The sequence below is a fragment of the Papilio xuthus genome, unplaced genomic scaffold (genome assembly GCF_000836235.2).
Source record: "Papilio xuthus unplaced genomic scaffold, Pxut_1.1 DF827680.1, whole genome shotgun sequence".
In the NCBI taxonomy this organism is placed as follows: Eukaryota; Metazoa; Arthropoda; class Insecta; order Lepidoptera; family Papilionidae; genus Papilio; species Papilio xuthus.
In genome coordinates this window covers 6,580,329-6,602,027 of record NW_013530969.1, presented here as the reverse complement: position 1 = coordinate 6,602,027, position 21,699 = coordinate 6,580,329, and the positions used below count along the sequence as shown (strand labels likewise).

At 31.7% G+C, this 21,699-nt stretch overlaps 2 protein-coding genes across 2 annotated transcripts; one reads left to right on the top strand and one right to left on the bottom strand.

Annotated features, from left to right (window-relative positions):
• Positions 1-702: 702 nt before the first annotated feature.
• LOC106117028 (uncharacterized) lies at positions 703-2,113 on the bottom strand. Its single transcript, XM_013311098.1, has 2 exons — positions 2,016-2,113; positions 703-1,781 (listed from the first exon to the last, which is right to left on the bottom strand). Exon 2 carries the CDS (start codon positions 1,779-1,781, stop codon positions 786-788), a length of 996 nt encoding a protein of 331 aa, XP_013166552.1. The 5' UTR covers positions 2,016-2,113; the 3' UTR covers positions 703-785.
• Positions 2,114-3,373: 1,260 nt separating this feature from the next.
• Positions 3,374-20,975, top strand: LOC106117518 (ectin). Its single transcript, XM_013311867.1, has 7 exons — positions 3,374-3,625; positions 4,306-4,446; positions 6,016-6,094; positions 19,577-19,726; positions 20,222-20,351; positions 20,570-20,659; positions 20,731-20,975. The coding sequence occupies exons 1-7, from the start codon at positions 3,435-3,437 to the stop codon at positions 20,919-20,921; spliced, it is 972 nt and encodes a 323-aa protein (XP_013167321.1). The 5' UTR covers positions 3,374-3,434; the 3' UTR covers positions 20,922-20,975.
• The last annotated feature ends 724 nt before the right edge of the window (positions 20,976-21,699 follow it).

Below are 21,699 nucleotides of genomic sequence, written 5' to 3'. Positions count from 1 at the left end.
ACAAAAAATATTTAAAAATTAAATAATACTTTTAAATTGTGCTACGCTTTTTTTACATATTCTCTATATAACACATTTTATAATTTTTTTAAATAGTACACCACCGGCTACGTAATACGCTGACTCAAGCACCCAGTGGCAGAGGCAGGATCCTCCTTGATTGAGCGTGGTTTCCAATAACGCGCCTTTTGTAAAGTCTATCTACTTTTTAATAATATTTTAAATGTTTATAAGTATGTTTGTTATAAGGTCTCTCCAGAATGGCTCAAATTCAGTGAATCTCGCTTAAATTTGGCATAGGTGTAAAACGTAGACTGGAAGATTTTTTAAAGGCATATTTTAAAAATTACCAGATATTTTTGACGCAAATTGCATTTATTTTTGCATTGCATACATTTCTTTAAAAGGCTAATTAATAATGCAGTATTGCCATGTGCATACTTGTAATCTGCTATTTTGGTTGGAATGAAACTTATTTATTTGAACCTCCGCGTATAGTTGTTAGTCATGACTATTATAGCACCAATGAAATTATTGCATTTAACATAAAATTTAGATATATTTTTTAAATTATTAATTTTCACTTGGTCATGATTAAAACTTCATCTAAAGGTAGCTTACATATGACGTGAGCATGAGGCCTTATTTAAGTAAAAGGATAAATAAAATTTCTTAAATATATTTAATAATATTTAAAAAATATATTTCACATTTCAAAAAAATCTTAACAAAAAAATAATGCTTTCAAATCCAACACTCACAAGATTCTTAATAATATTTTTTTATCAAATTCTGTTCGTATAAATGTTTTCCAAAAGCTTTTTGGTTAATTTTATATCATTCAAATTTTTCCAACTTTCTGTATTCAAGACTTGTGGATGTTCTTTGATAAATTGAAATATATATTTTTGCATATCTTCTAGTTTATACCTTTCAGATATTATTGCAATATCTATAGCATTATCTATTGTTGTTTGTTTCTTTACAACATCTTGCATAAAAAGAAATAAGCTTCTTAATTCAAATCTACCAGCCATTTCTAGTAGTTGTATGCAATTTTCTTCTGATACATTGTTTATTGTTCCAGTGTAAAAGAATTGTAGTAACAGTTCCAAATCATCATCACAAATGTCCAGAAGTAGTGATTTTTCATTTAAGTTTTTAAGTGTTTTTCTTAGTACTGGACTTTGGGCAATCAAAACAAGTTTGTGAATCTTGTAGACCTTGCCACTTGGTGTCTTAAGCTCAAAATCTTTGCTGCTCTCATTTGATAGTAACTCTCCAAAGTCATGATTAAGTTTGACTCTATTTATAACATTATCCGATACTAAACACTTTGGTTCACATTCTATACTCAAATATATGATCAAAGTTTCATACTTCATTCTCACCGTGTCCATTTCAGTGAAGCAAAAAGTTTTTATATAGTTTATTTCATCACTTTCCACAGCCCTTAATGTCTGCCATGACAATGAACCAGATAACACATTGTTTGTTACAGTCCCAATATTAACTTTATATGTTAATTTATTACTTTTAGTAATTCCTACAGATATGATTCCTGGTTTTCTATGGCACACAAATACATTGAGTAGATACTGGTACCCTGGACATAGAGAGGTGGAACAAAAAAACCATAGATCTGACTCATCTTCAGTATATGTGCCACCAATATCATACTGACCAGGTGTATTTAATTTTGTACCAATATCATATATATATAGTCTTTTAGCCTCTTTTGTTTGACAATTATTCAATGGAGACACATCTCCTTTGTCCATCTGAAAAATTAAATTGCTTGAAGACTAATTAACATAATAAAAAATCTCTATTGCTACAATATGATGTATGTTGTGAAATAATTCAAACTAAATCTTACGACATATATCATTACAGCAATATAGAAAATATTGAGCATTGCGACTTCAATCAATGAATTTAAAAATTACAGATTAGTTTTTAAATTCATTGATTTAGATTATATTTATTGTTAATAACTTTTATTTGTAATTTACCTTTTACAAGTTGTATGTTTTCAGTAAACTATTTTTTTATTTTTAAGGCTGCGATAATAAACATTTAAGTACGATTAGAAGTTCATTTAAATATTACTTTAATTATTCCTTTTTCCTACTTGAAAAAAATACATTTTATAACTTAGATGACTAAAATAAAACTGCCAAAAACAAAATGACACAGCATTGACAGGTGATTGGTGACATATGATGACAGCCAGGTTTTTTTTTAATTTTATGACCTGGTATTCCAAGGTTTACTTCCTTAGGTACTAAGTTATTAATTCCAAAGGTTAATATTTAATAGATACAAATATAAAAAATAAAAGCATTATGAAAATATAAATTTGTAACATATACAGAATTAAATTTAGTCGTGCAAATCGTCAACAATAAGCATAATGCATCTCCATATCACTCATGATCCATTTTACCCGTCCAATGACCAATGTTATACTATGTATAAGGACTTATGGTGTCCTTACATTATGAGAAAAACGAAAGAAATGGACAATGATGTTAATTATACTACTATTTGTGCTGCAGCGTCGATAGTCTTTTTAAAAGTATATTGCAATATTTAATTTGCAGACAGGAGAAAATTAATATATTTCACCACGTCACATTTTAACGAAGCATAGTGTTAAATAAAATAAGTAAAAACATGTAAAAAGGGAGATAAGTTGACCCTGCTACTGGTTGTAGTAGCGGGTAATAGTATTTTGCCATTCAAGGGGACATTAATATAATTTTACAGATTACGGTGCCCCTTGTTTCGACTAGTAGTGATAAAGAAGGAATACTTGAAAATATGAAACCAAATTCAGAAAATAGCCTTACACAAATTGCTTCATTCTTATATGTCATCCACTTCTAATGTGTAATGGTCCTTAAATTATTTGTCGGACTTTAATACTTAGTGCAAAAGTTGTTATTCTTGCTTAATAGGCCAAAACAGATATGTATAAGCAAATCGCACTGCGCATGTGAGCCTGGGGTTCGTTTTGTGCGGCCGGGTAGCGCAGCTCTAGGGATGTGGCAGAACATTTTGGATTAAATAACATTACGGCATAGTCGAGCATTGGTCAAAATATAACAATGTTTTACCAATTTTATAAGATAAAATTGTACAATGGATAACAATAATAAACTCTGTTTAATGATAAATTTATTGTAAACTCGATAGAAACTGGATTAAAATACAAAAAATATATATTTTGCGCCTGGAAAAAATATTAGCAAAATTGTCCTTTGCCAACTACAATAAAGGAATTTTTTTTTGGGCAATTATATAATTTTATCACTATGACCGCAGGATTTGTCTCATCTCAGTCCCGACACTACACTGCAGCTTTTTCAAGGCCACATCTTTCAGTAGGCTGCAAGCAGCCGGCGGTCGCGCACGATGCTTCCCGCGCTATGACGTCGCCACGCGATCGCCGTGACGACGATAATGTCGAATTATTGCCTTTAAAATCTGTGTTAGTGAATAATAATTACAAAGAAGATGAAGCATATTATCCACCGACGCCTGCCTTCCAACCTCATCCGTCGACTTCCAATCTTTATGAGTACACTCTTCTTTCAAAGAGGACGCCGGTCTCAAAACGGTTAGTATTGTCTTTATTTTATGTTATCTAACAAAAGATATTCCTTTTTTATCATTATTTTGTTGCTTAGTAAATAGCTTATTGTATGTATTATCATCGATATACATATTATTGTACATTTAATTCACGCTTATAAACAAAGCATGCAATGAATCCTTCTTGGCTTATTCACTGCGTAAAGGATTAAAAAATGTGTTTTATAAATACATACTTATATATTTTAACGACTTCTCTTTCATTTAGTACTTGATCCAGTGTTGTCTTACACTTTATTGGTTTTAGTTAGTAATTAAGTTATAGTCATAATAACGTCCAAAAATTATTGTATGCTTAAAGTTTTTAGATATTAGACAAACTTGGATGTTATCAGCCGACTATTAATCAAATCCAGCTTTATAGCTGTGATTTACAGTATGTTATGTTTTAAAAATAACAACAATTGTTTGTTTTTGTTAGAATGACGGAGCATCCTGTTTATAAACATGTCATTGAGTACTTAATTTACAGTGGGCTTCCGGGTCCAAAATCTTCGTTTAAAAAACATTGTTATCTCAGTGATGTCAAAGATAATGACAGGAACGACAATATGTTTTATCCAGAGATCTTGGACACAGAAATCAACGGTAAGCAACTCGTTACACCTAATGATAAGGGTGATCGATGTTCGAATATGTTTGCAGTTTACTGCGGGCTTCTCAGCCGGCGCCAACGCCTCTGCTGACGCTCTGCGGAGCGCCGCCGCCGTCCCGTAAGCGCGAGGAGTTAGCTGCACTTGCCAACCTCAGAAAGAAAGTCGCACCCGCCCTCCTACATCACGACAGGTGGGTATCATAACTCGGTATAGCAAAGCAAGGCATAAGCAACACTTCACGATAGTAGACACACACCTGCCCAGTCAAGAGCATAAAACATAATTATCATCCCTCTCATTTCTTTTGATAAAACAAAGATATTTATGTTTTTATTAGGATATTATATCTGTAAAAACTTACAGATTACACTACACACAAGTACCATCTTTGATTAAGGAACATCTAGAATAGAACAATAAAGACGATAGTTTGCCGTAAAACTGGGTGACCTACTTGTAAAATTCAAGTAACACTTACGTAGGACACTAGATGATTAATGTTTTTATATCTTCACTCCCTTATGACAAGGGTGAAAACGAGAGGGAACAATGATATTGAAAATCTTGACATTTCTATCAATTTACTTACTTTCCTTAGGTATACATTTTATATGAAACAAGAAGACGAAACTCGTTTAATAAAATCGTGAACCTATAGTTAACATTTAAAAACTTTCCTAGGAATCAACAATACATTAAATATAATAAAATATACGATATCTTTTTGTTTACGGTCTTATAAATCATATTCGAAGCTACGATAAAAATTAATTATGTCTATAAATAAAATAAAAAATCAACAGGCAACAGTTAACATGTGATCAACCTTGGGGCTCGGAGCATAGCGTGCAGTCAATTGCCACGGAACACGCATCGCAAACTATTAATTACAATAGATTTACTTTACAAGGGTTCAACGGACATTTATATTTACTTATGCATTAAATAAAAAGTTTATAAGTAAATATTTGCTTTGATTTTTAAAATGATAAAAACATTATTAAAACAAAAAAACTTGCTTAAACTGATCAACGATTTAAATTACTTTTGGTTCGTGGTTATTAATTTACGTGCATGAATGTTTGCATGTGATATGAGTACAAATTACATGCACGAAATGGTATATTAGATGATATAAGACGTTGGTAAGATTAAATTACTGATTCTTACCTAAAGTATATAAAAGTGTTGTAGGAAGATTAGGTTTGCGATATTAGGAAGTTTAATTTTATCACCCAAGATAATTATTAAATGTAAAATAGAGAAGATATTTCACGATACCTTTGCTCTGAATACCAACTTGGCATCTGTACCTCTACATCAAGATCGATTCATTTAGATTCAAGGTCAAAATGTTACGAATCACTTCTAAAAAAAATTCTTTTCTACGGATTAAATCATTGGCGAAACGTGAAAGGAAAGTAAAATAGTTCAAGGACGTTAAAACTCAAAAGTTAGACGCTGAATACGAAGTAACGGGTTTGGATAATTCAGTTAGTTAGTGGGTTATTTGTTTTATTTATCGACAATTATTCCTTGTTAATATTACATAGTAATTACTGAGTTTGATGATTTAATAAGAACCATAATGTAAATTTAAAAAGATACAGAATATGAAGCGACCATATGGGTAATGGACAGTGAAAAAGATTTTTATATTAACGCCAGATCGAAATTCTTTATTCCAATGATATATTTGGTATGACAATCATAGTATTTTTTACATACTTATTAATATTATTCAATTTTCAATTAACAGGCATTCAAGAAACGATGACCACTCGAAAGAGGATGCTAAGCCAGAACAGCTCGACAACAGGCCCAAGCTATTACAAAAGGCAAGTCGAAAAAATATACAAAGTTTATTAATGTTTTTTATTTCTTCATGTTTAAGTACGGCGACAACTAGACTTACTATAAGAGTCTTAAAAAACTTAATGAGTATCTATGTGGTTTATACTATATTCTATTTCTTCTATAAGCTATATTCCATATCTGTTCCATATTTCTGAAAGATCTATACAGCCTTTATGGAGATACCTTCTTACAAACATCTAACCAAACATTCGCATTTATTATATTAGGTTATAAGATTAAGTAACTCGATTGAAAGTTTCCAAGACAGCTAACCATGGGATTATAAATAATTATCGCGTTTAGATCTTAGACTTTAGTAGCTTTCTATTGATTCTGTACGCGAACGAAGGACGTGACCCCTTCGCTTGTCCGATAAAAGTCTAACAAGTAATAAAACTTTATTACCACTCTTGAAGCCAATACTACAAATGGTCAATACTATAAATGTCCACTTTATTTACTTTATGTTGTCTCATCACATAAGTATATAAATATAATTAATTTGCTTTTTTACTAGACCAGAATTATTTTACAGTACTAATTTGATAATGATGATGAAAAAAAACATAGAAACGCGAAATGTGGCTGAATGTTTTCAGTTCTGTGACTCAATTAAATTAAAAACAAAGTAAGTGTATTGAACCAAAAAACATGCGTAAAATTACGGAAATACAACAAGGAAATGATGTCAAGTGCCTCGTAAACTCGTAACAAACGTATATTTAATTAACAACATGTTGCTCACAAAAAAATATGGAGTAAGTTAAAGTTGAACGTGCTTTTTTGGTTGCTATTAAAAGGTATATTTAGCGTTATTTTAATATAACAGAGAAACTGCAATTAAATTGGTAGTGACTGTGCGGGAAACTTTTTGTAAATACTAAGTTATTAATTCGACAACTCTTATATTCTTAGTTCGATTGTTTTAAGCATGATTGTAGATACTTGCCTTATCTAGCCATTTTAATGATCGAAAGGTCCTAATGCCTTGAAACTTTGTCAAGGAAATGTAGCAATTAAGAGTACTGAAGTATAGTAACTAATTACGCACTTTATCTCAAGGTTCTTGTTTGGAATCGCGTATAATATGGCAACATCGGAAGTGAAGTGAGATGTCCCTGACCTGTTACACCCAATATTTGGTGACCTTGTCCCTCGCACCCTTGCTCCTCGGCCGAGTCTATTCCGCGGAACGTGATTCCGGCATATTTCCATACACATTCATAACGAAAAAATATATTTCAAGGAGAACGAGGAGATTATGTTCATCGGCTTTTTACTTACTTTTTTATGTTCATCGTAACAATGATTGATGGAATAGTAATTTAGCATAACTTTTATTTAATATTTTATAGCTGTTTATTTTGTGCATATCTAAAATAGATTATTAAGCTCTTTTCAGAAAATCTTTGGAAGTGAAGTCGAGCTATCAGGTTTTAATAATCTCAATTATTTACTTTTAATTAGTTATGTTAAGTACATAACTAATACCTATTTACTTGCTATTATAACATCTGACTGTCAACATTTGTTAGCGTAATCGTTTTCTTATTGACTTGGAACTATTTTTATAACGCTATTTATATAACAGGAAAATGAGGAAGCTTAAAATATACAATGCTTTTACCTTTTTATTGTAACCTGAAAAAGAATTCTTTTGTTATTTGAGCACCGTCTGAAAAATATAAGGAACGTAAAATTTAACGACGTCTATTTATATAGCCAAAATAGACTAAATAAGAAATGAAGTAAAATAAATTATTTTAGAAACTGTAAAACGCCGAATGGTCGTAGACTTTATTAGTATAAGAATACGAGTTTTCCTTTAAAAACAAGTCTTACTGAAGCAATATACATAGAGTTAACAAAGTTTTAACGTCGTTACCAATCTGTTGCAATTTGGGTCGAAAACTAAACCTGTTCAATGAAGTTTGTAGAGAGAACTAGGAACGTATAGTTCCTAATGTATATAAGCTTCAAGTGAAATGGTATAAAGTTTGAAATGAGCACTATTTACTTGATATCTTTGATAAAAAAAAAACTCAATATTAAAGCTATTACTCTTTATAAGATACTAGCTGTCGACCGAGACTCCGTCCGCCTGGAATGAAAAAAAAAACTTAATTAGTTCCCCGCAGTTATTCGAATTTGTCTCACCTTTTAAACCTTCTCTAGACCTTTACAAACATTTCAAGACCAAGTTTTAGCGAGACTAATAAACAGCATTTTTTTAAATATATATTATGCATGGGGGCTTGGTAGTGCCCCCGCTAGGGCGAGCTTATTACGGTGAAATACTATGACTTATACGTATTAAATGTTGTACAGCGATATTGCAAAAGGTTATATAACTTTGTAAGCAAATTTCAAATACTTTGACCTTCGCATGTAAGAGTTATCAATTTCACGATTTATGTATTTTACGTGGTAACTAAATGGAGAATTAATTAATAAAGTTTGTGTTTTAACAGTTTCGATTGAACATTCTGACTCTGATACATGATCAGTTTGTTTTTAAAATTAAATAAATTAATTAAAAGGTATAAAATTCATTCAAGCCAAATTTTATATTGTGCGGCTTTTTCTACGGCTATTTTTCCATTGTCGTAAAAGTTAATATACATTGTCGTCCCTTTTTTCTCAAATACAGGAGCCACTGCAGTAGAATTTTACGTTAAAGACCCATCTGGACGGAGAGAGTTTCTCTTAAAATACGTGCAAGAACTAAAGTCTCTTCTACGAGTCACTAAATTCAGTCCTAAAGGCCCTTTATGTTATAAGTTTCACTTCATAAAACTGGCATTGGCATAAAATATGACAAAGCAACTATTGCTGCGAGCTCAATGTCGTAGCAACTGCTTGAATTAACATACGACCTTAATAGTAAATGTACCAGTTCGAAAACAATAGAATATAGAGTACCGTAATATCGCTTTACTTTTTTCAATATTTAGTTGAAATTGGATATAAATAAAATATCCCAAAAGATATGAAATTATTTTTGCAATATAAATATACTGTCTGATTCAATTTATACGATGTTAAAGTTACGTAATTTTGTTGTGAATTTTATTGTTTCTGATAAAAAAGTGATATAGTTGGACGAATGCCAATTTCTTTTGTGGACAAATCAATAGGTTGAAATCTGGAAAATGTCAAAGTAACTTGGCAGTATGGTGGTATTTTTAATTGATTGAAACAAGTTGCCGGCAACTTGTTTCAATGCTACTATCGGTTTCCTAAGACAGAGAAAAATTATTATAAATAATAAAACCAAATGTTTTGTTAAGATGTCGATTACGGTTATGACAAGTCGTAGCTTTCATATCTACGAGTAGCCTACGCATCTACGGATAACCTACACTTGTGCTACGTAACTACTACAATTTTGCTACGCGATTGCTACCCTACCTTTGTAGTACGATTTTATTTGAATTCTTCTTTTGTTTATTTCATAGAAATTATTTTTCTTCCACAATCTGGATATTGTTGTTATTCTAATATTAAAACCACCAACATTCATATTTACAGAATTTTAATATCGGATATTTTTTAACAATGCAAATATAACAATACCACAGTAACTTACGTTGCACGGTTCACTTTAATAGATCATTTGTTCAGATAAAAATATTGTACTCTACAGTGGAGTAACTCCTAATGAAGATACTTAGTTTTTTTTTTATAAATGTACTATAGTTAGTTGTTTTTTTTAATATTTAAGTAATCAAAATAGACTTGAAATTTATGTCACGATATGTTAATATTTCACGGTTAAATGGAAGCAATTAATAATAGAAATGAATGCTCTATTTTGCAAAATAATCATAATGCGTGAATACAATAAAATGGAGTAGATATGAGCTGCGAAGTGTAACTCTTTAAAATATAACAAAAATCGTGCTTAAATGATGCGTTATTAATAACTTAATAATAAATAATATTGCATGTTACATGACTATATTTTAAGTAAAAGAAACTTAAGGAAAATTGAATTTTATTTAATAACGGTGGAATTTCATATCGAAATGGAAGTCAAAAAAGTACCAGTCAAATATTAAAATTGCTACTGTTCCTAACGACTGTACGAATGTTACGTAAACGTTGATCTAGCGAAATAAAAAACAAAATGCGAAAAAATAACCTTTGATATTTGAAAACTTCGAATATCTACTGCAGGTTCGTCTTGTTATGCAATCAACTTTTTGACGGAATTAACAACATATAATAACTTTTTTTAACTTATTGACAGGGTTGGCAAAACGATTTCATAAAAGTACTTACGTTGACTATCAACGGTTGACATTGACAGCTGTTGCCGCGTGTTTTTTATGCGTCAAATTAAAATATTACATCATTAGGAAAAATAACCTCTTACAGACAAATCTAAAGTTTTATTTTAATACTAGCCGCCGCCCGCGACTACGTTAGCTAGGAAATTAAAAAAAGTTGCCTAGTCAAATCACTTCAAAGTCCAGCTCAAAGAGTATAATAAGTATACTATAGAAAGAGGGGCAACTCGCACGAAGTCGTGGATCCACGGCGATTGTGGCGCTCCATGCGTATAATCGCTGAACTAATTTTTTTTTTTTTTGGTACCTGTATACGTAGGCAGGCTTATTTAGCTCACTATAATAATAACTAATAAGTGGGAATCTAATAAATAAAGTTAAAATTGACATTAAATCAGTGTTCAAAAATAATATACCCACTTATGTTCAGTCGCTTTCTGTCAGTGAGTCATTACAGACGTTGTCGAAGCGCGCATAATTATTTACAAGTACCCGCGGTAGTGTATTAAATTTTTGAAGCAAAAATGGTTAAGTGTGTAAAATGTAATAAACTGGTAACCAAGAAGTGCCCAGGATTGCAGTGCGCTCAGTGTATGAAATGGATTCACGGGGTATGCGCCGACCTGTCCCCTGAGCAGCTCAACATGCTGTTTAAAACCGACTACGCGGAGTGGAAGTGCAGTTCGTGCAGCGATGGCGCCAGGCCCAAGCGCGTCTCTTTTATCATGCCGGATCCCGAAGAAGAACTCACCGATACCGAAAACACACTCGGGTCGCCGCAGGAAATTCAAAAAATTACTAAAAATATAATTTATGAAATACGTAAGGATATAAAAGAAACTGTACAAAAAGAGCTACAAAGCATCTTACAATTTTATTCCGATAAAATAGATGAATACGAAGCAAAAATGAAACATTACGAAAATCAAGTAAACGAATATAAAAATACATGCAAAAATTTAAACCTTAAAAACGAAGTGTTAGAACAAAAAATAAATGCGATTTCTCAAAACATATTGAGCAACCGTCTCGAGATCCATGGTGTACAAGAGCAGAAGGACGAAAATATTATGTCTATCGCGAAATTAATATGTTCAAAATTAAACCAAAGACAAGACGCTATTCTAGAGGCCTACCGAAAAAAGGTTAACAAACGGAACTCAAATAGCACTAATCCCACCCCTATCGTGGTTGTCCTATCACACGGCGAAGAAAATAAATGGCTGAGCTCTGCAAGGAATACCAACATGAGCTGCAAAGACATAGGACGCGGTGAGGAATCAAGAATACAGATACGCGAATCGCTAACACCAAGTAACTCATACTTACTATGGAAAGCTAAGGAAACCCTCCTGCGTAACGGTTTGTGTAAGTTCGTTTGGTACAAGAAAGGATCAATCTTCGCTAGACGTACAGAGACAGACAAACCCCATATTATCAGATCTACCGAGGATATCGAAGGGCTGGAGACGACGTTAAAAAATCAAAATAATACCCAATGAACCGCTAATATAGAAGAAACTAATCAGGACAGCTGGAATGATTTCACAAACAACACGTCATATATTAAATCAAACTCACTAATTGTCTTACATGTAAACATTAGATCCATGATCAAGAACTTCTCTCAACTAGATTACATTGTAACAAATAGCACGAAAATTATAAGTATTATCGCTATAACAGAAGCGAATGTCTCAGATGATTACACTAATTTATTTAAGCTAGAAAATTACGAAATGTATTGGGAATTGCGTGACAAGAGAAGAGGCGGCGGAGTTATTCTATATGTGCATAATAGTTTAAAATTCAACAGAACACCTACATCTACTATTTCGTTCGAGTGTATCACAGGTACGATAACTACAAGTTATGACTACAAGACGGACATCTGTGCGGTGTACAGGCCGCCGAACTTAAGTAAGTCATTTTTTATTTCCGAACTGTCGCGGCTAATTAGGTCATCCCCAGCTAATGACAATTATGTGCTTATAGGGGATATGAATATTGATTTATCACAATGTAACACTCTTACATCACAATATTTAAATGTATTGAGCGAGTTAGGATTAGAGTCGGGAATCAGTCAATATACGCGAGTGGAATTAAAAAATGAACATGTTACTAAGACATGCATAGATCATATTTTTATCCGCGCGTCGTTTTTACATAATAACACTGAACGATTCATAAAAACTGCAGTTGTAAACAATGCGCTCGCCGATCACTTCATAACCGGTTTAGTAATTGCAGATAGCCGCAGCTTAGTGCGTAACAGGCAAAACATACTCAAATATGATATTAATAAAGTCCAATCTCTATTGCGCGATATTGACTGGAGTCCGGCGCTTACATACGAAGACCCTAACGACGTTTTGAAAGTAATAATTGAGAAGTTTAACTTTGTTTATGATAAATGCAAGTATAGTTGTAACATAAAATTAAACAAACGTGGACTTTGTAATTGGGTAAATAACAGAACGCTTTATATGTGTGCTAAGCGAAAAGAGTTGCTAAAAATTTGGTTAAAAGATGTAAGTAATAAAGAAAACAAATTATTATATAATAGATATAGAAATAAAACTAATAAATATATTAACAATTTAAGAAATAGCGCTATTAAAAAAGATGTACAGACAAATTTTTATAACCCAATAAGATTGTGGCAAATTATAAATAAATTATGTGGAAAAAAAACTAAATCGTTAGATGACACAATTACAAAGTCCTTTTCCAATTATAAGTTAGAAGACCTAGTAAATGATTTTGCTCAAGAGTTCAGAAATAATGTAAAAAATATTAGCTATTCATGTAATAATCCATTGTTAAAAGAATATAATTATATTAATCAGCCCGAAAGTGCGATGAGATTAAAAAAGGCTAAAATCAAGGTCGTTGAGAATATAATTAAACACCTGAACAGTAAAAAAAGTCCAGGGTATGACGGCATACGTGCCTCGGACATTAAGTACATAAGTGAACAATTAAGTCCTGTTATTACACATCTCATAAATGTATGTATAGCGAAAAGTAGTTATCCAGACAAGTTAAAAATTGGTGTAATAAGACCAGTACACAAAAAGGGTGCCTTCAATGTTTTTAATAACTATAGGCCAATCACAATCCTCTCTTGTATAGATAAAATTATAGAAAAGTATATTGGCAGTGAATTGTACAAATATCTAGTTAACAACAAAATAATAGACGTACGTCAATATGGTTTCCAAAAAAATAAAAACACAACGCAATTACTATGTAAATTCACGAATGAAGTTAATTGCTGCCTAAATGATAAGAATCATGTACTTGCGTTATTTATAGATTTTAGTAAGGCATTTGAAACTTTAAAATTTCCTACTTTATATGAGAAACTCGAACAAAATGGCATTCAGGGACCTCTTTTAGATTTATTTAAAAATTATCATCACAATCGATTAACGACATTAAAAATAAATAATGTGTTTAGTAACTTTATACCGACCGAAGAAGGAACCGCTCAAGGTTCGGTACTCGGGCCGATAGAATACCTATTATATTGTAACGACATGTGCAATGTATTAACTGAGTGCTCTGTATACCAATTTGCGGATGATACTTGCATTGTCATAGCTGATCAATGCCTAACGAACGCAATACATAAAATGCAAGTAAACTTTGACTTGTTATGCAAATGGGCTCACGATGTAGGCTTGGTTATAAACCATGAAAAAACTAAGCTCATGCACATTCATTCCTCCCATATTAAATCATTAGTCAAACCTTCCTTAACAGCTCATTCACACCAATGCTTACACCGACAAACACCCATGTGCAATAATGATTGTACCTTAATTGAAATTGTCAAGGAACATAAATATTTAGGCCTTATTGTAGACTGTAAACTCAACTGGAAGCCACATATCGACTATGTTTGTAATAAGTTAAGATCAGTTCTTTCTAGATTGTCCCTGCTTAAACATAAATTGCCTTATAAGATTTTGAGGATGTTGTATAATGCACTGGCCGATGCTGTCATAGGATACGGATTGAGCAGTTACGGCAGAACATACTGTAGTTATATAAATAATATATATTTGTTGCAACTTAAAATACTTAAAACAATTATACCAAAGAAATTAAAAGAAACATACAATGATCAGAAAATTTTTCATTACTGTAACATTTTAGATATTCATAAAAAAACTAAATTATATACCATTTGTGATGAAATAAATAACTTACCACAATTAAAACAAAATCTAAGGCCAAATCAGTTACGAAATCTACCTAATTCTCCCAAATATAAATTACCCACTTATAATAATGTCTATGGTATGCGAACTTGGCAGTATCTCCTGCCGCAGCTGCTCAACGATCTGGAAAGCGCCGTGCATGACCAAATCGTTAAGAAACCAGAAAAATGTAAAAGAATTTTGAAATCGGCACTTCTAAATAAATAGCTTATATTTATTGCAACTTAACAATCAATTGTTTTATATATCTACTTTTCTTTTGTTTCGCTTTTTTGTCTTTCTACTATAGTCTGAAAAAAACCGTTTAATCTCTGTTCTTTTTGTTTATATATTATATAATTGTGAAATGGTTAATAACGTCTGTATTTGTTAAATTTGCTGATCTTATAAATTAATAAGCGACCAGTAAGTACACCTAAACCCTGTGGGTTTTTAGTACTACTGTCTAACCGATGTTTAATTTGTTTATGTGAAGTTTTTGTATAATAAATAAAAAAAAAAAAAAAAAAATGTAGTTATTAATATAGTGAGCCGATATCAAGTAGCCTTCTATGAAATACCTCTATTAAAATGATCCTATTATTATTGGGGAAATAAAAACAAAATATTTTTATATTTTTGTACATTATTTATTATATTTCTACATAACTTAATTTTAAATCTATGCAAGTACATATACATCAATGACTTTCAAGATATCAGCTCAATATTTTAATTTTTAATATATATATATTTGAAAATTACATTTACGGTAATAAATAGTATAGCGCAGCGCGGTCACAAAAGAATACATACCCTGTAATTAAAACCAAACCCCAAAATATTTTCAGTCACATGCAAGCTGGCAACTGGCAATTTGTAGTTATTTGCGAGTTTAAACACTCTGAACATATTCTCTTACAACATAGGCAAGCAAATTTTTCTTTACAATAAAAAATTACAAATAAAAAAATATATTTTTTACATATACACACATGGACCCACCTACTAATTTCGGACACATCAGTTTATGGCTCTATAATTCCAGTGATTGGCACACATTTTCTGAACATCACTGACCGTCTCTCAGGAAGGGGGAAACTGTGTATATGTGCACCTACAACAAACAAACAGAATGTGATTTCCTATCAAGTATAGGAACTGATATGTAAAATGTATTAGAAGTAGGGCACAATTCAATATGATAACCGGAAAGGATAAATCACTGTGGTGCTAAAAACTACACCAAAATACGAAAATATTTAAATGTTTAAATGAGTCTGACGTATGGGAATAACATGAAAATTTTTATTGAATTGTAACTTACCATAATCAGTCCATCTAAAACACAGTTGCGTACAGCGTCATTTTTCACGAAAACAGAATGAACAACATTTAACTAAGAATACAAGAACAGAAATAGAAATACGAAAAAACGTAGAGGTTTGAAGACACATGAATGTCTCGATGACAGAAATGATGCTTCTTCTCAGCCATGAGATGAAATGATGTTTACCATTACATAAAAGGTGGCGCCACTTTCCATACAAATCGTCCTTCTTCTAAGTTTCCACCCCCTGGTCCAGCTGTTTGACAGATTACTCGGAACAATCGAGGTTCGCAGTTTGACAGACAGACAATTTTAAAATTGGTTTTCTTTATAAACATTGCAAATACATCATGTTTTTTTGACATACAATTTTTATTTGTCATACAAACACTTTCCTTTTATTAATGCTATAAATTTTCTTATAGTGTATATTCTAAGCTAAGCAATTTATCTCCGTAACAGCACATATAAGTTAAATTAACGGTGCACTTCTGCAAAATGTAGTGGGCCGTTAAAGTTGATGCGCTGGATTCAGGACTTGGAATGCAGCCAAATGCATACGGGCAAGAGAATTCTATTATTTTATTAAGCTTTTATTGACTCGAGGCACGCGTATGTATATTTATAACACGAAATTTTATATATTTTAACATATTTAAAGTCTTTCTTAAATAATTGACTCGATACGGACTAAACTGAAATACATTTTCTAAGTTATTAGCCAACTTTCAGAATTTTAAAGACGATAGAGGAAGAAAGGCTTATTCTCATAATAATCATAGTAAATATAACGAAAATTGAAATTAAATTAAAATAAAATAAACGATAACAAAAAAATACTAATAAACTCGAGTTTCCCCTATACGTGTATTTCCCCATTTAAAAAATTTACTCCAAATTTATGTGTATAAATGTAGCTTATATTCGTAAATGTACGTTGTACAATTTACGCAAGATGTACAAAAATGTATGGAATATAAAACAATGCAGGTAGAGTATTCAATCTCAAACAAAGTATCTCATTAGGTGTTATAAAATATTAAACTTAGCTGGCAGAGGCAGAGGCCGTGTATTCAATTCAGCGTTACACCTACGAGGCATTTTCATCACAATTTATGTTCATTATGAAACGCTCGTGCGAGAGAGGTCGCTTTTGTACAACATAAAATATGTTTACTTTAAATCTACTTTAATTAAATATAAACGTTAAATTTCAATTAAAGTATGCGTAACTTAGTTGTTTTCCTATTTGCGTACTATGGATATTTTTGTTACGGTGTTAAATAAAGTTTGTACGAAAAAAAAAATATGTATAATATAATACAATTTTTGTACACAGAGTGCTTGCTAATTCTTGTGACAACACGTATCGCCTATCGTATTAGCTTCTTTCGCCATTTTTATTTTAAATGATAATTTAAAACGTTGTATTTATAGATTTACGAATATGTTCTGTTATGTGCTGAATGCATTTTGAAAAGATTTTCTCTCTGAATGTGTATTACGAAAAGTTTAAACATAAAAGCTGTAGTGAAAACTTGACCTTAGACTTTAAAAGGTGTACGCTGAAAAGAAATGTTTTCATATCTTAATTGCATGCGAGCAGCATTACTGGAAACATTATTTATAAGGGTCAGTTTAAAATAGCGGCTCATTTTTGCTAAGATTGCATGACCTTAGAACCAATATATTCATATTACCAACACAAAAGAATTAATTTACATACATTTTTTGTTTCTTCGTGCAATAGTTAAAAGCACCTTCGTAATGTGCGATATTAACTAAATTACATATTACCTTAGCTGACGTTAAAGTTACATATAAATAAACGACTATGCTGGAGCAACGATTTAAATCCAAACGGTCGCCGCGCAGCGGACGCACACGCGAACGGGGTCATGTGCAAATTGTATCGTTTGCGCGCCAATTAAAATGCGATATAAACCGACATGGTTGTAATTCTACGTTTATTTTCTACTTTTATGTTTTTCAAACAAACAAAAAAAATGTTTAAAATAGTTTCTATTTCAAAATACCTTTTGTCATTTACTTAATACCTTAGATTTATTACATTCTCAGATTTCGCAAACTATTGATTGACTTAGCACAATTGTCGGCAGCTTTTATCCCGACTCAAGTTCTTAAAACCCTAACAAAATGGAGGATAAACTTTAGAAGCTTTTAGTCCGTGTCATACTTTACTATTAAGGTTTTCCGGAACTTTAGACCAATATGACCAACCTATATAAATGGATAGGTCATTGTATGGAAATGACAGCTTTTGCATCGAAGTTCCTGACAATTAGTTCTATAACAATCATTAGTTCGAATCAACCTTCAAAACCAAGTGCACAAAATACCACGGTTTATAGCCTGTCCATGTATAGATGTCAGTGAATATCAAACAGATTCAACAGGATAGAATTAAAATTTTAAATGAAAAACGTCTTTATCAATACGACTGTTTGCTCATATCATAATTGCTAGAAGAAATATAGGTAAAGTAATCATGTTATCTCATTTCGTAAGTGCTGTTTGCGGTACTCTCGACTGACGCATGTCGGCTTGGGACACGGAATACTTAATTAATATTGGAAATAAAACTGGGAATATTATATGTAAAAAAACAAATGAACAACATCTACGTGTACTATATCTAGACTGTGATAGAATATTGTGCGGCTTATTTTATTTTCCTTTTGGATTTTCCATAAAAGAACCAGTAGTCGTAGCTTAAAACTTAATAATCTAATATTTATAAAATAATCTCATCGAATTTTTCGTTTCTCGTCTACAAAAACATGTAACAAAAATTTTGAACAAATGACAAACATTAAAAGTAAACTGGAACGTAAATAAGTTGTCATAACATTTTTCTACACGTTATATCGTAATTCTTTTGTTTCCTTCCTGCAATATACAAATACCTTATGTCGGACTTTATTCAAATGTTTGTTGGATTTTTGTTATTATATTTTCATACATAAAATAACTAGTTAAATTTAATCTAATTACTTAAAAGTGCAAGACGCTCTAATTGGTTCTCCCATAGTAAAACATTTAAAAAGACTTGACTTGATGAAATATGTTCGTTTATTTATGATGCTGACGAAGAAAATTCTTTGCCAATAACATGTAATTCTCTAAATAATGTTACTTTAAATCGCTAACTACATTCTATGACTATAATTTATTAATACATGCCACAGTGTGTTGTTAAATCGTTAACTTTTTTAAATCGTTTTCCCCACATTATAAATTAAAGAGCGTTTAACATTCCCGCAACTTTGAAATCTAGCTCCTTCTTTTCATACAAAAGTTTCCCACCATAAAAATTTAATGAAAAGGTCTCTATGCGCTTTAAACGCTTTTAATACCATAACCTCATTACGAAGAAAAAGTCAAGTATGAAAGAAATAAAAGCGATTCAGAATCATACTCATAATAAAGAATATTTAGGCTTTAAACTAAAATGTTTATAATTTTAACTATAGTAATCTTCCAAGTCATAAGTGGGTCATTCAATGTAATTTGAATTATTATTTTTTAGTTTCGTCCCCTGATATTGTAGATGTTTAAAACTGTGGTCATTTCTAATCAAATCAACCCTTTATTGTGTCACAATTTTAGGTGCTGCGAACGAAACCCGTGAGCATGGTTGTGCAGTGGAGCGAGGTGCGGACCGCGTGGCAGGACAGCGACTTCATCACAGAATGCCTGTGCTGGCACAATGTATACAGGCAGAGGCACGGCGCCCCACAGCTCTACATGGCGCCGGAGGTAAATAATACAGATACGGGACACCTGTGTAACTCTGTGTAGTGTAGGGTAATCTCAACTAGAATGGACCACAATACAGAATTTATAGTATTATAACATATTTGTATTTTTTTTTGGAACTTTACTTTTGCTTTGGAAAAACATCGATATCCACAGCCATAAAATCTCGTTCGTCTCATCGTCCCAATGTTATAAACCTACAAAATGATCATTACAAAAGCCTTCGTCGCCGTATCCACTTAGCCAAAGCATAAAACACCAAAGTTTAAGTACCTACACTTGAGCTCGAATGACAATAAAAACGTATGAGATCAATGTTCTTGAAAATACCAGCAAAACCATAAACCCAAAACAATTTTGACATGCTATAAAACTTTGTGAGAATAAGTGCAGAAAGCTTTTTTTTTCTTATTTCTCACTAACTCACTTAAAATTTCTATTTTATTCCTTAGTCTTTTCATAGTTTTTTTAATTGAAATGTAAGCTTTATTTCAGCTGTGCGACTACGCCCAAGCGTGGGCCAATCATCTCGCCCATACTAACAAGTTCCACTATCGCAACGATCGTGACGTCGGTCAAAACCTATACCAACGACCCGTCAGCGCACTGCAGCCAGATGTTACTGGTAACTCATAAAAAAATAAAAAACTTGAATAAAGAACAATCCTGGTCAATACAATTCTTTTTGAAATCGTAACTTTTTTTGTTAATTTCCTTGTTTGATCACGTTTGGTTTTATTACTTTTTTGAAAAGCAATTTTATTTTATAAGTATACAACGTTTCATATTTGGGACTTTATGAAATAATGAGTTGTAAACAAAATGATATGATAAAACTTTTAGGTCAAGAGGTGTCATCGTACTGGTATGCGGCAGTTCGACAATACAACTTCTTCAAGGAACCAGATGTGCTTCACGCCAATGTTAATGCAGGTACAGAATATTAATAGTAACATTTTATAATCAAATTAATTCCTTATACCAATAGAATTAATCATTTACAGGTCATTTCACGCAAATGGTGTGGGTTGCAACACGTTTCTTTGGCGTGGGCAAGGCGAGGTCCCGCGCTGGTAAGGTCATAGTCGTCGCAAACTATTCGCCACCGGGCAACATGTCTGGGCAATTCGAGACAAACGTTTTGCCACCACTGCCCGACAACCTACCCGAGTTAGCTCCGCCCCCGGTTCACTGACGACAGTTTTCAATACGTGGCAGACGACTCAGAATCGATGCTACGTATAATAAATAAAAAAAAACAACGGCCTAATCATGAAATTTTGAAATTAGAACATTAGAATACAAAGGCTATTTTAGAATAATGCCAACGGCTTATGAAAAAGAGAGAGTTCATAATTTAAGAATGAAACTTGTGTATCAATTTTTCTATTGCGCAATTTGGTTTAATTGTAAAATTGGCAAAATAAATAGTGAAAAAACTGGTCATAACGTTACCTTTTAGATTAATTAAAAAAAAGAACAAATGTTACCAGATTCACAAGTTTCATTACAATAAATTGTTTATTAGTAGAATATAAAATTGTTACTAAATTACGTTTAAGGCCTATAATTACAAAGTTAGCGGGCTAGGGTATATAAATTTTAGTACTAGTTTAATATTTAAAAAAGAACCTCCACTAGCTTCGTGCATAGTAATACTTAGTAATGTCGGTTGTTTTGCCTGAGCTTAAATTTTACAAATTATTCATAATTTTTAAAAGCAATATTGTTACGCACATTAAATGTAATACACTTTTATAATGTTAGGGATTCACTTGCTATTTCGATATATATTTATTCGTCCATCAATAATAACAAAAAATAGTTGATAATGAATTTACGAAACGTATTTTTAATTCATTCAAAACGCCTTTACGAAAAACGAAAAAAAAATGTTTAAAAACACATATTTACATTTAATGAATAACAAAATAGAATTTAGATATACACAAGAAATATAAATACAGTAATTT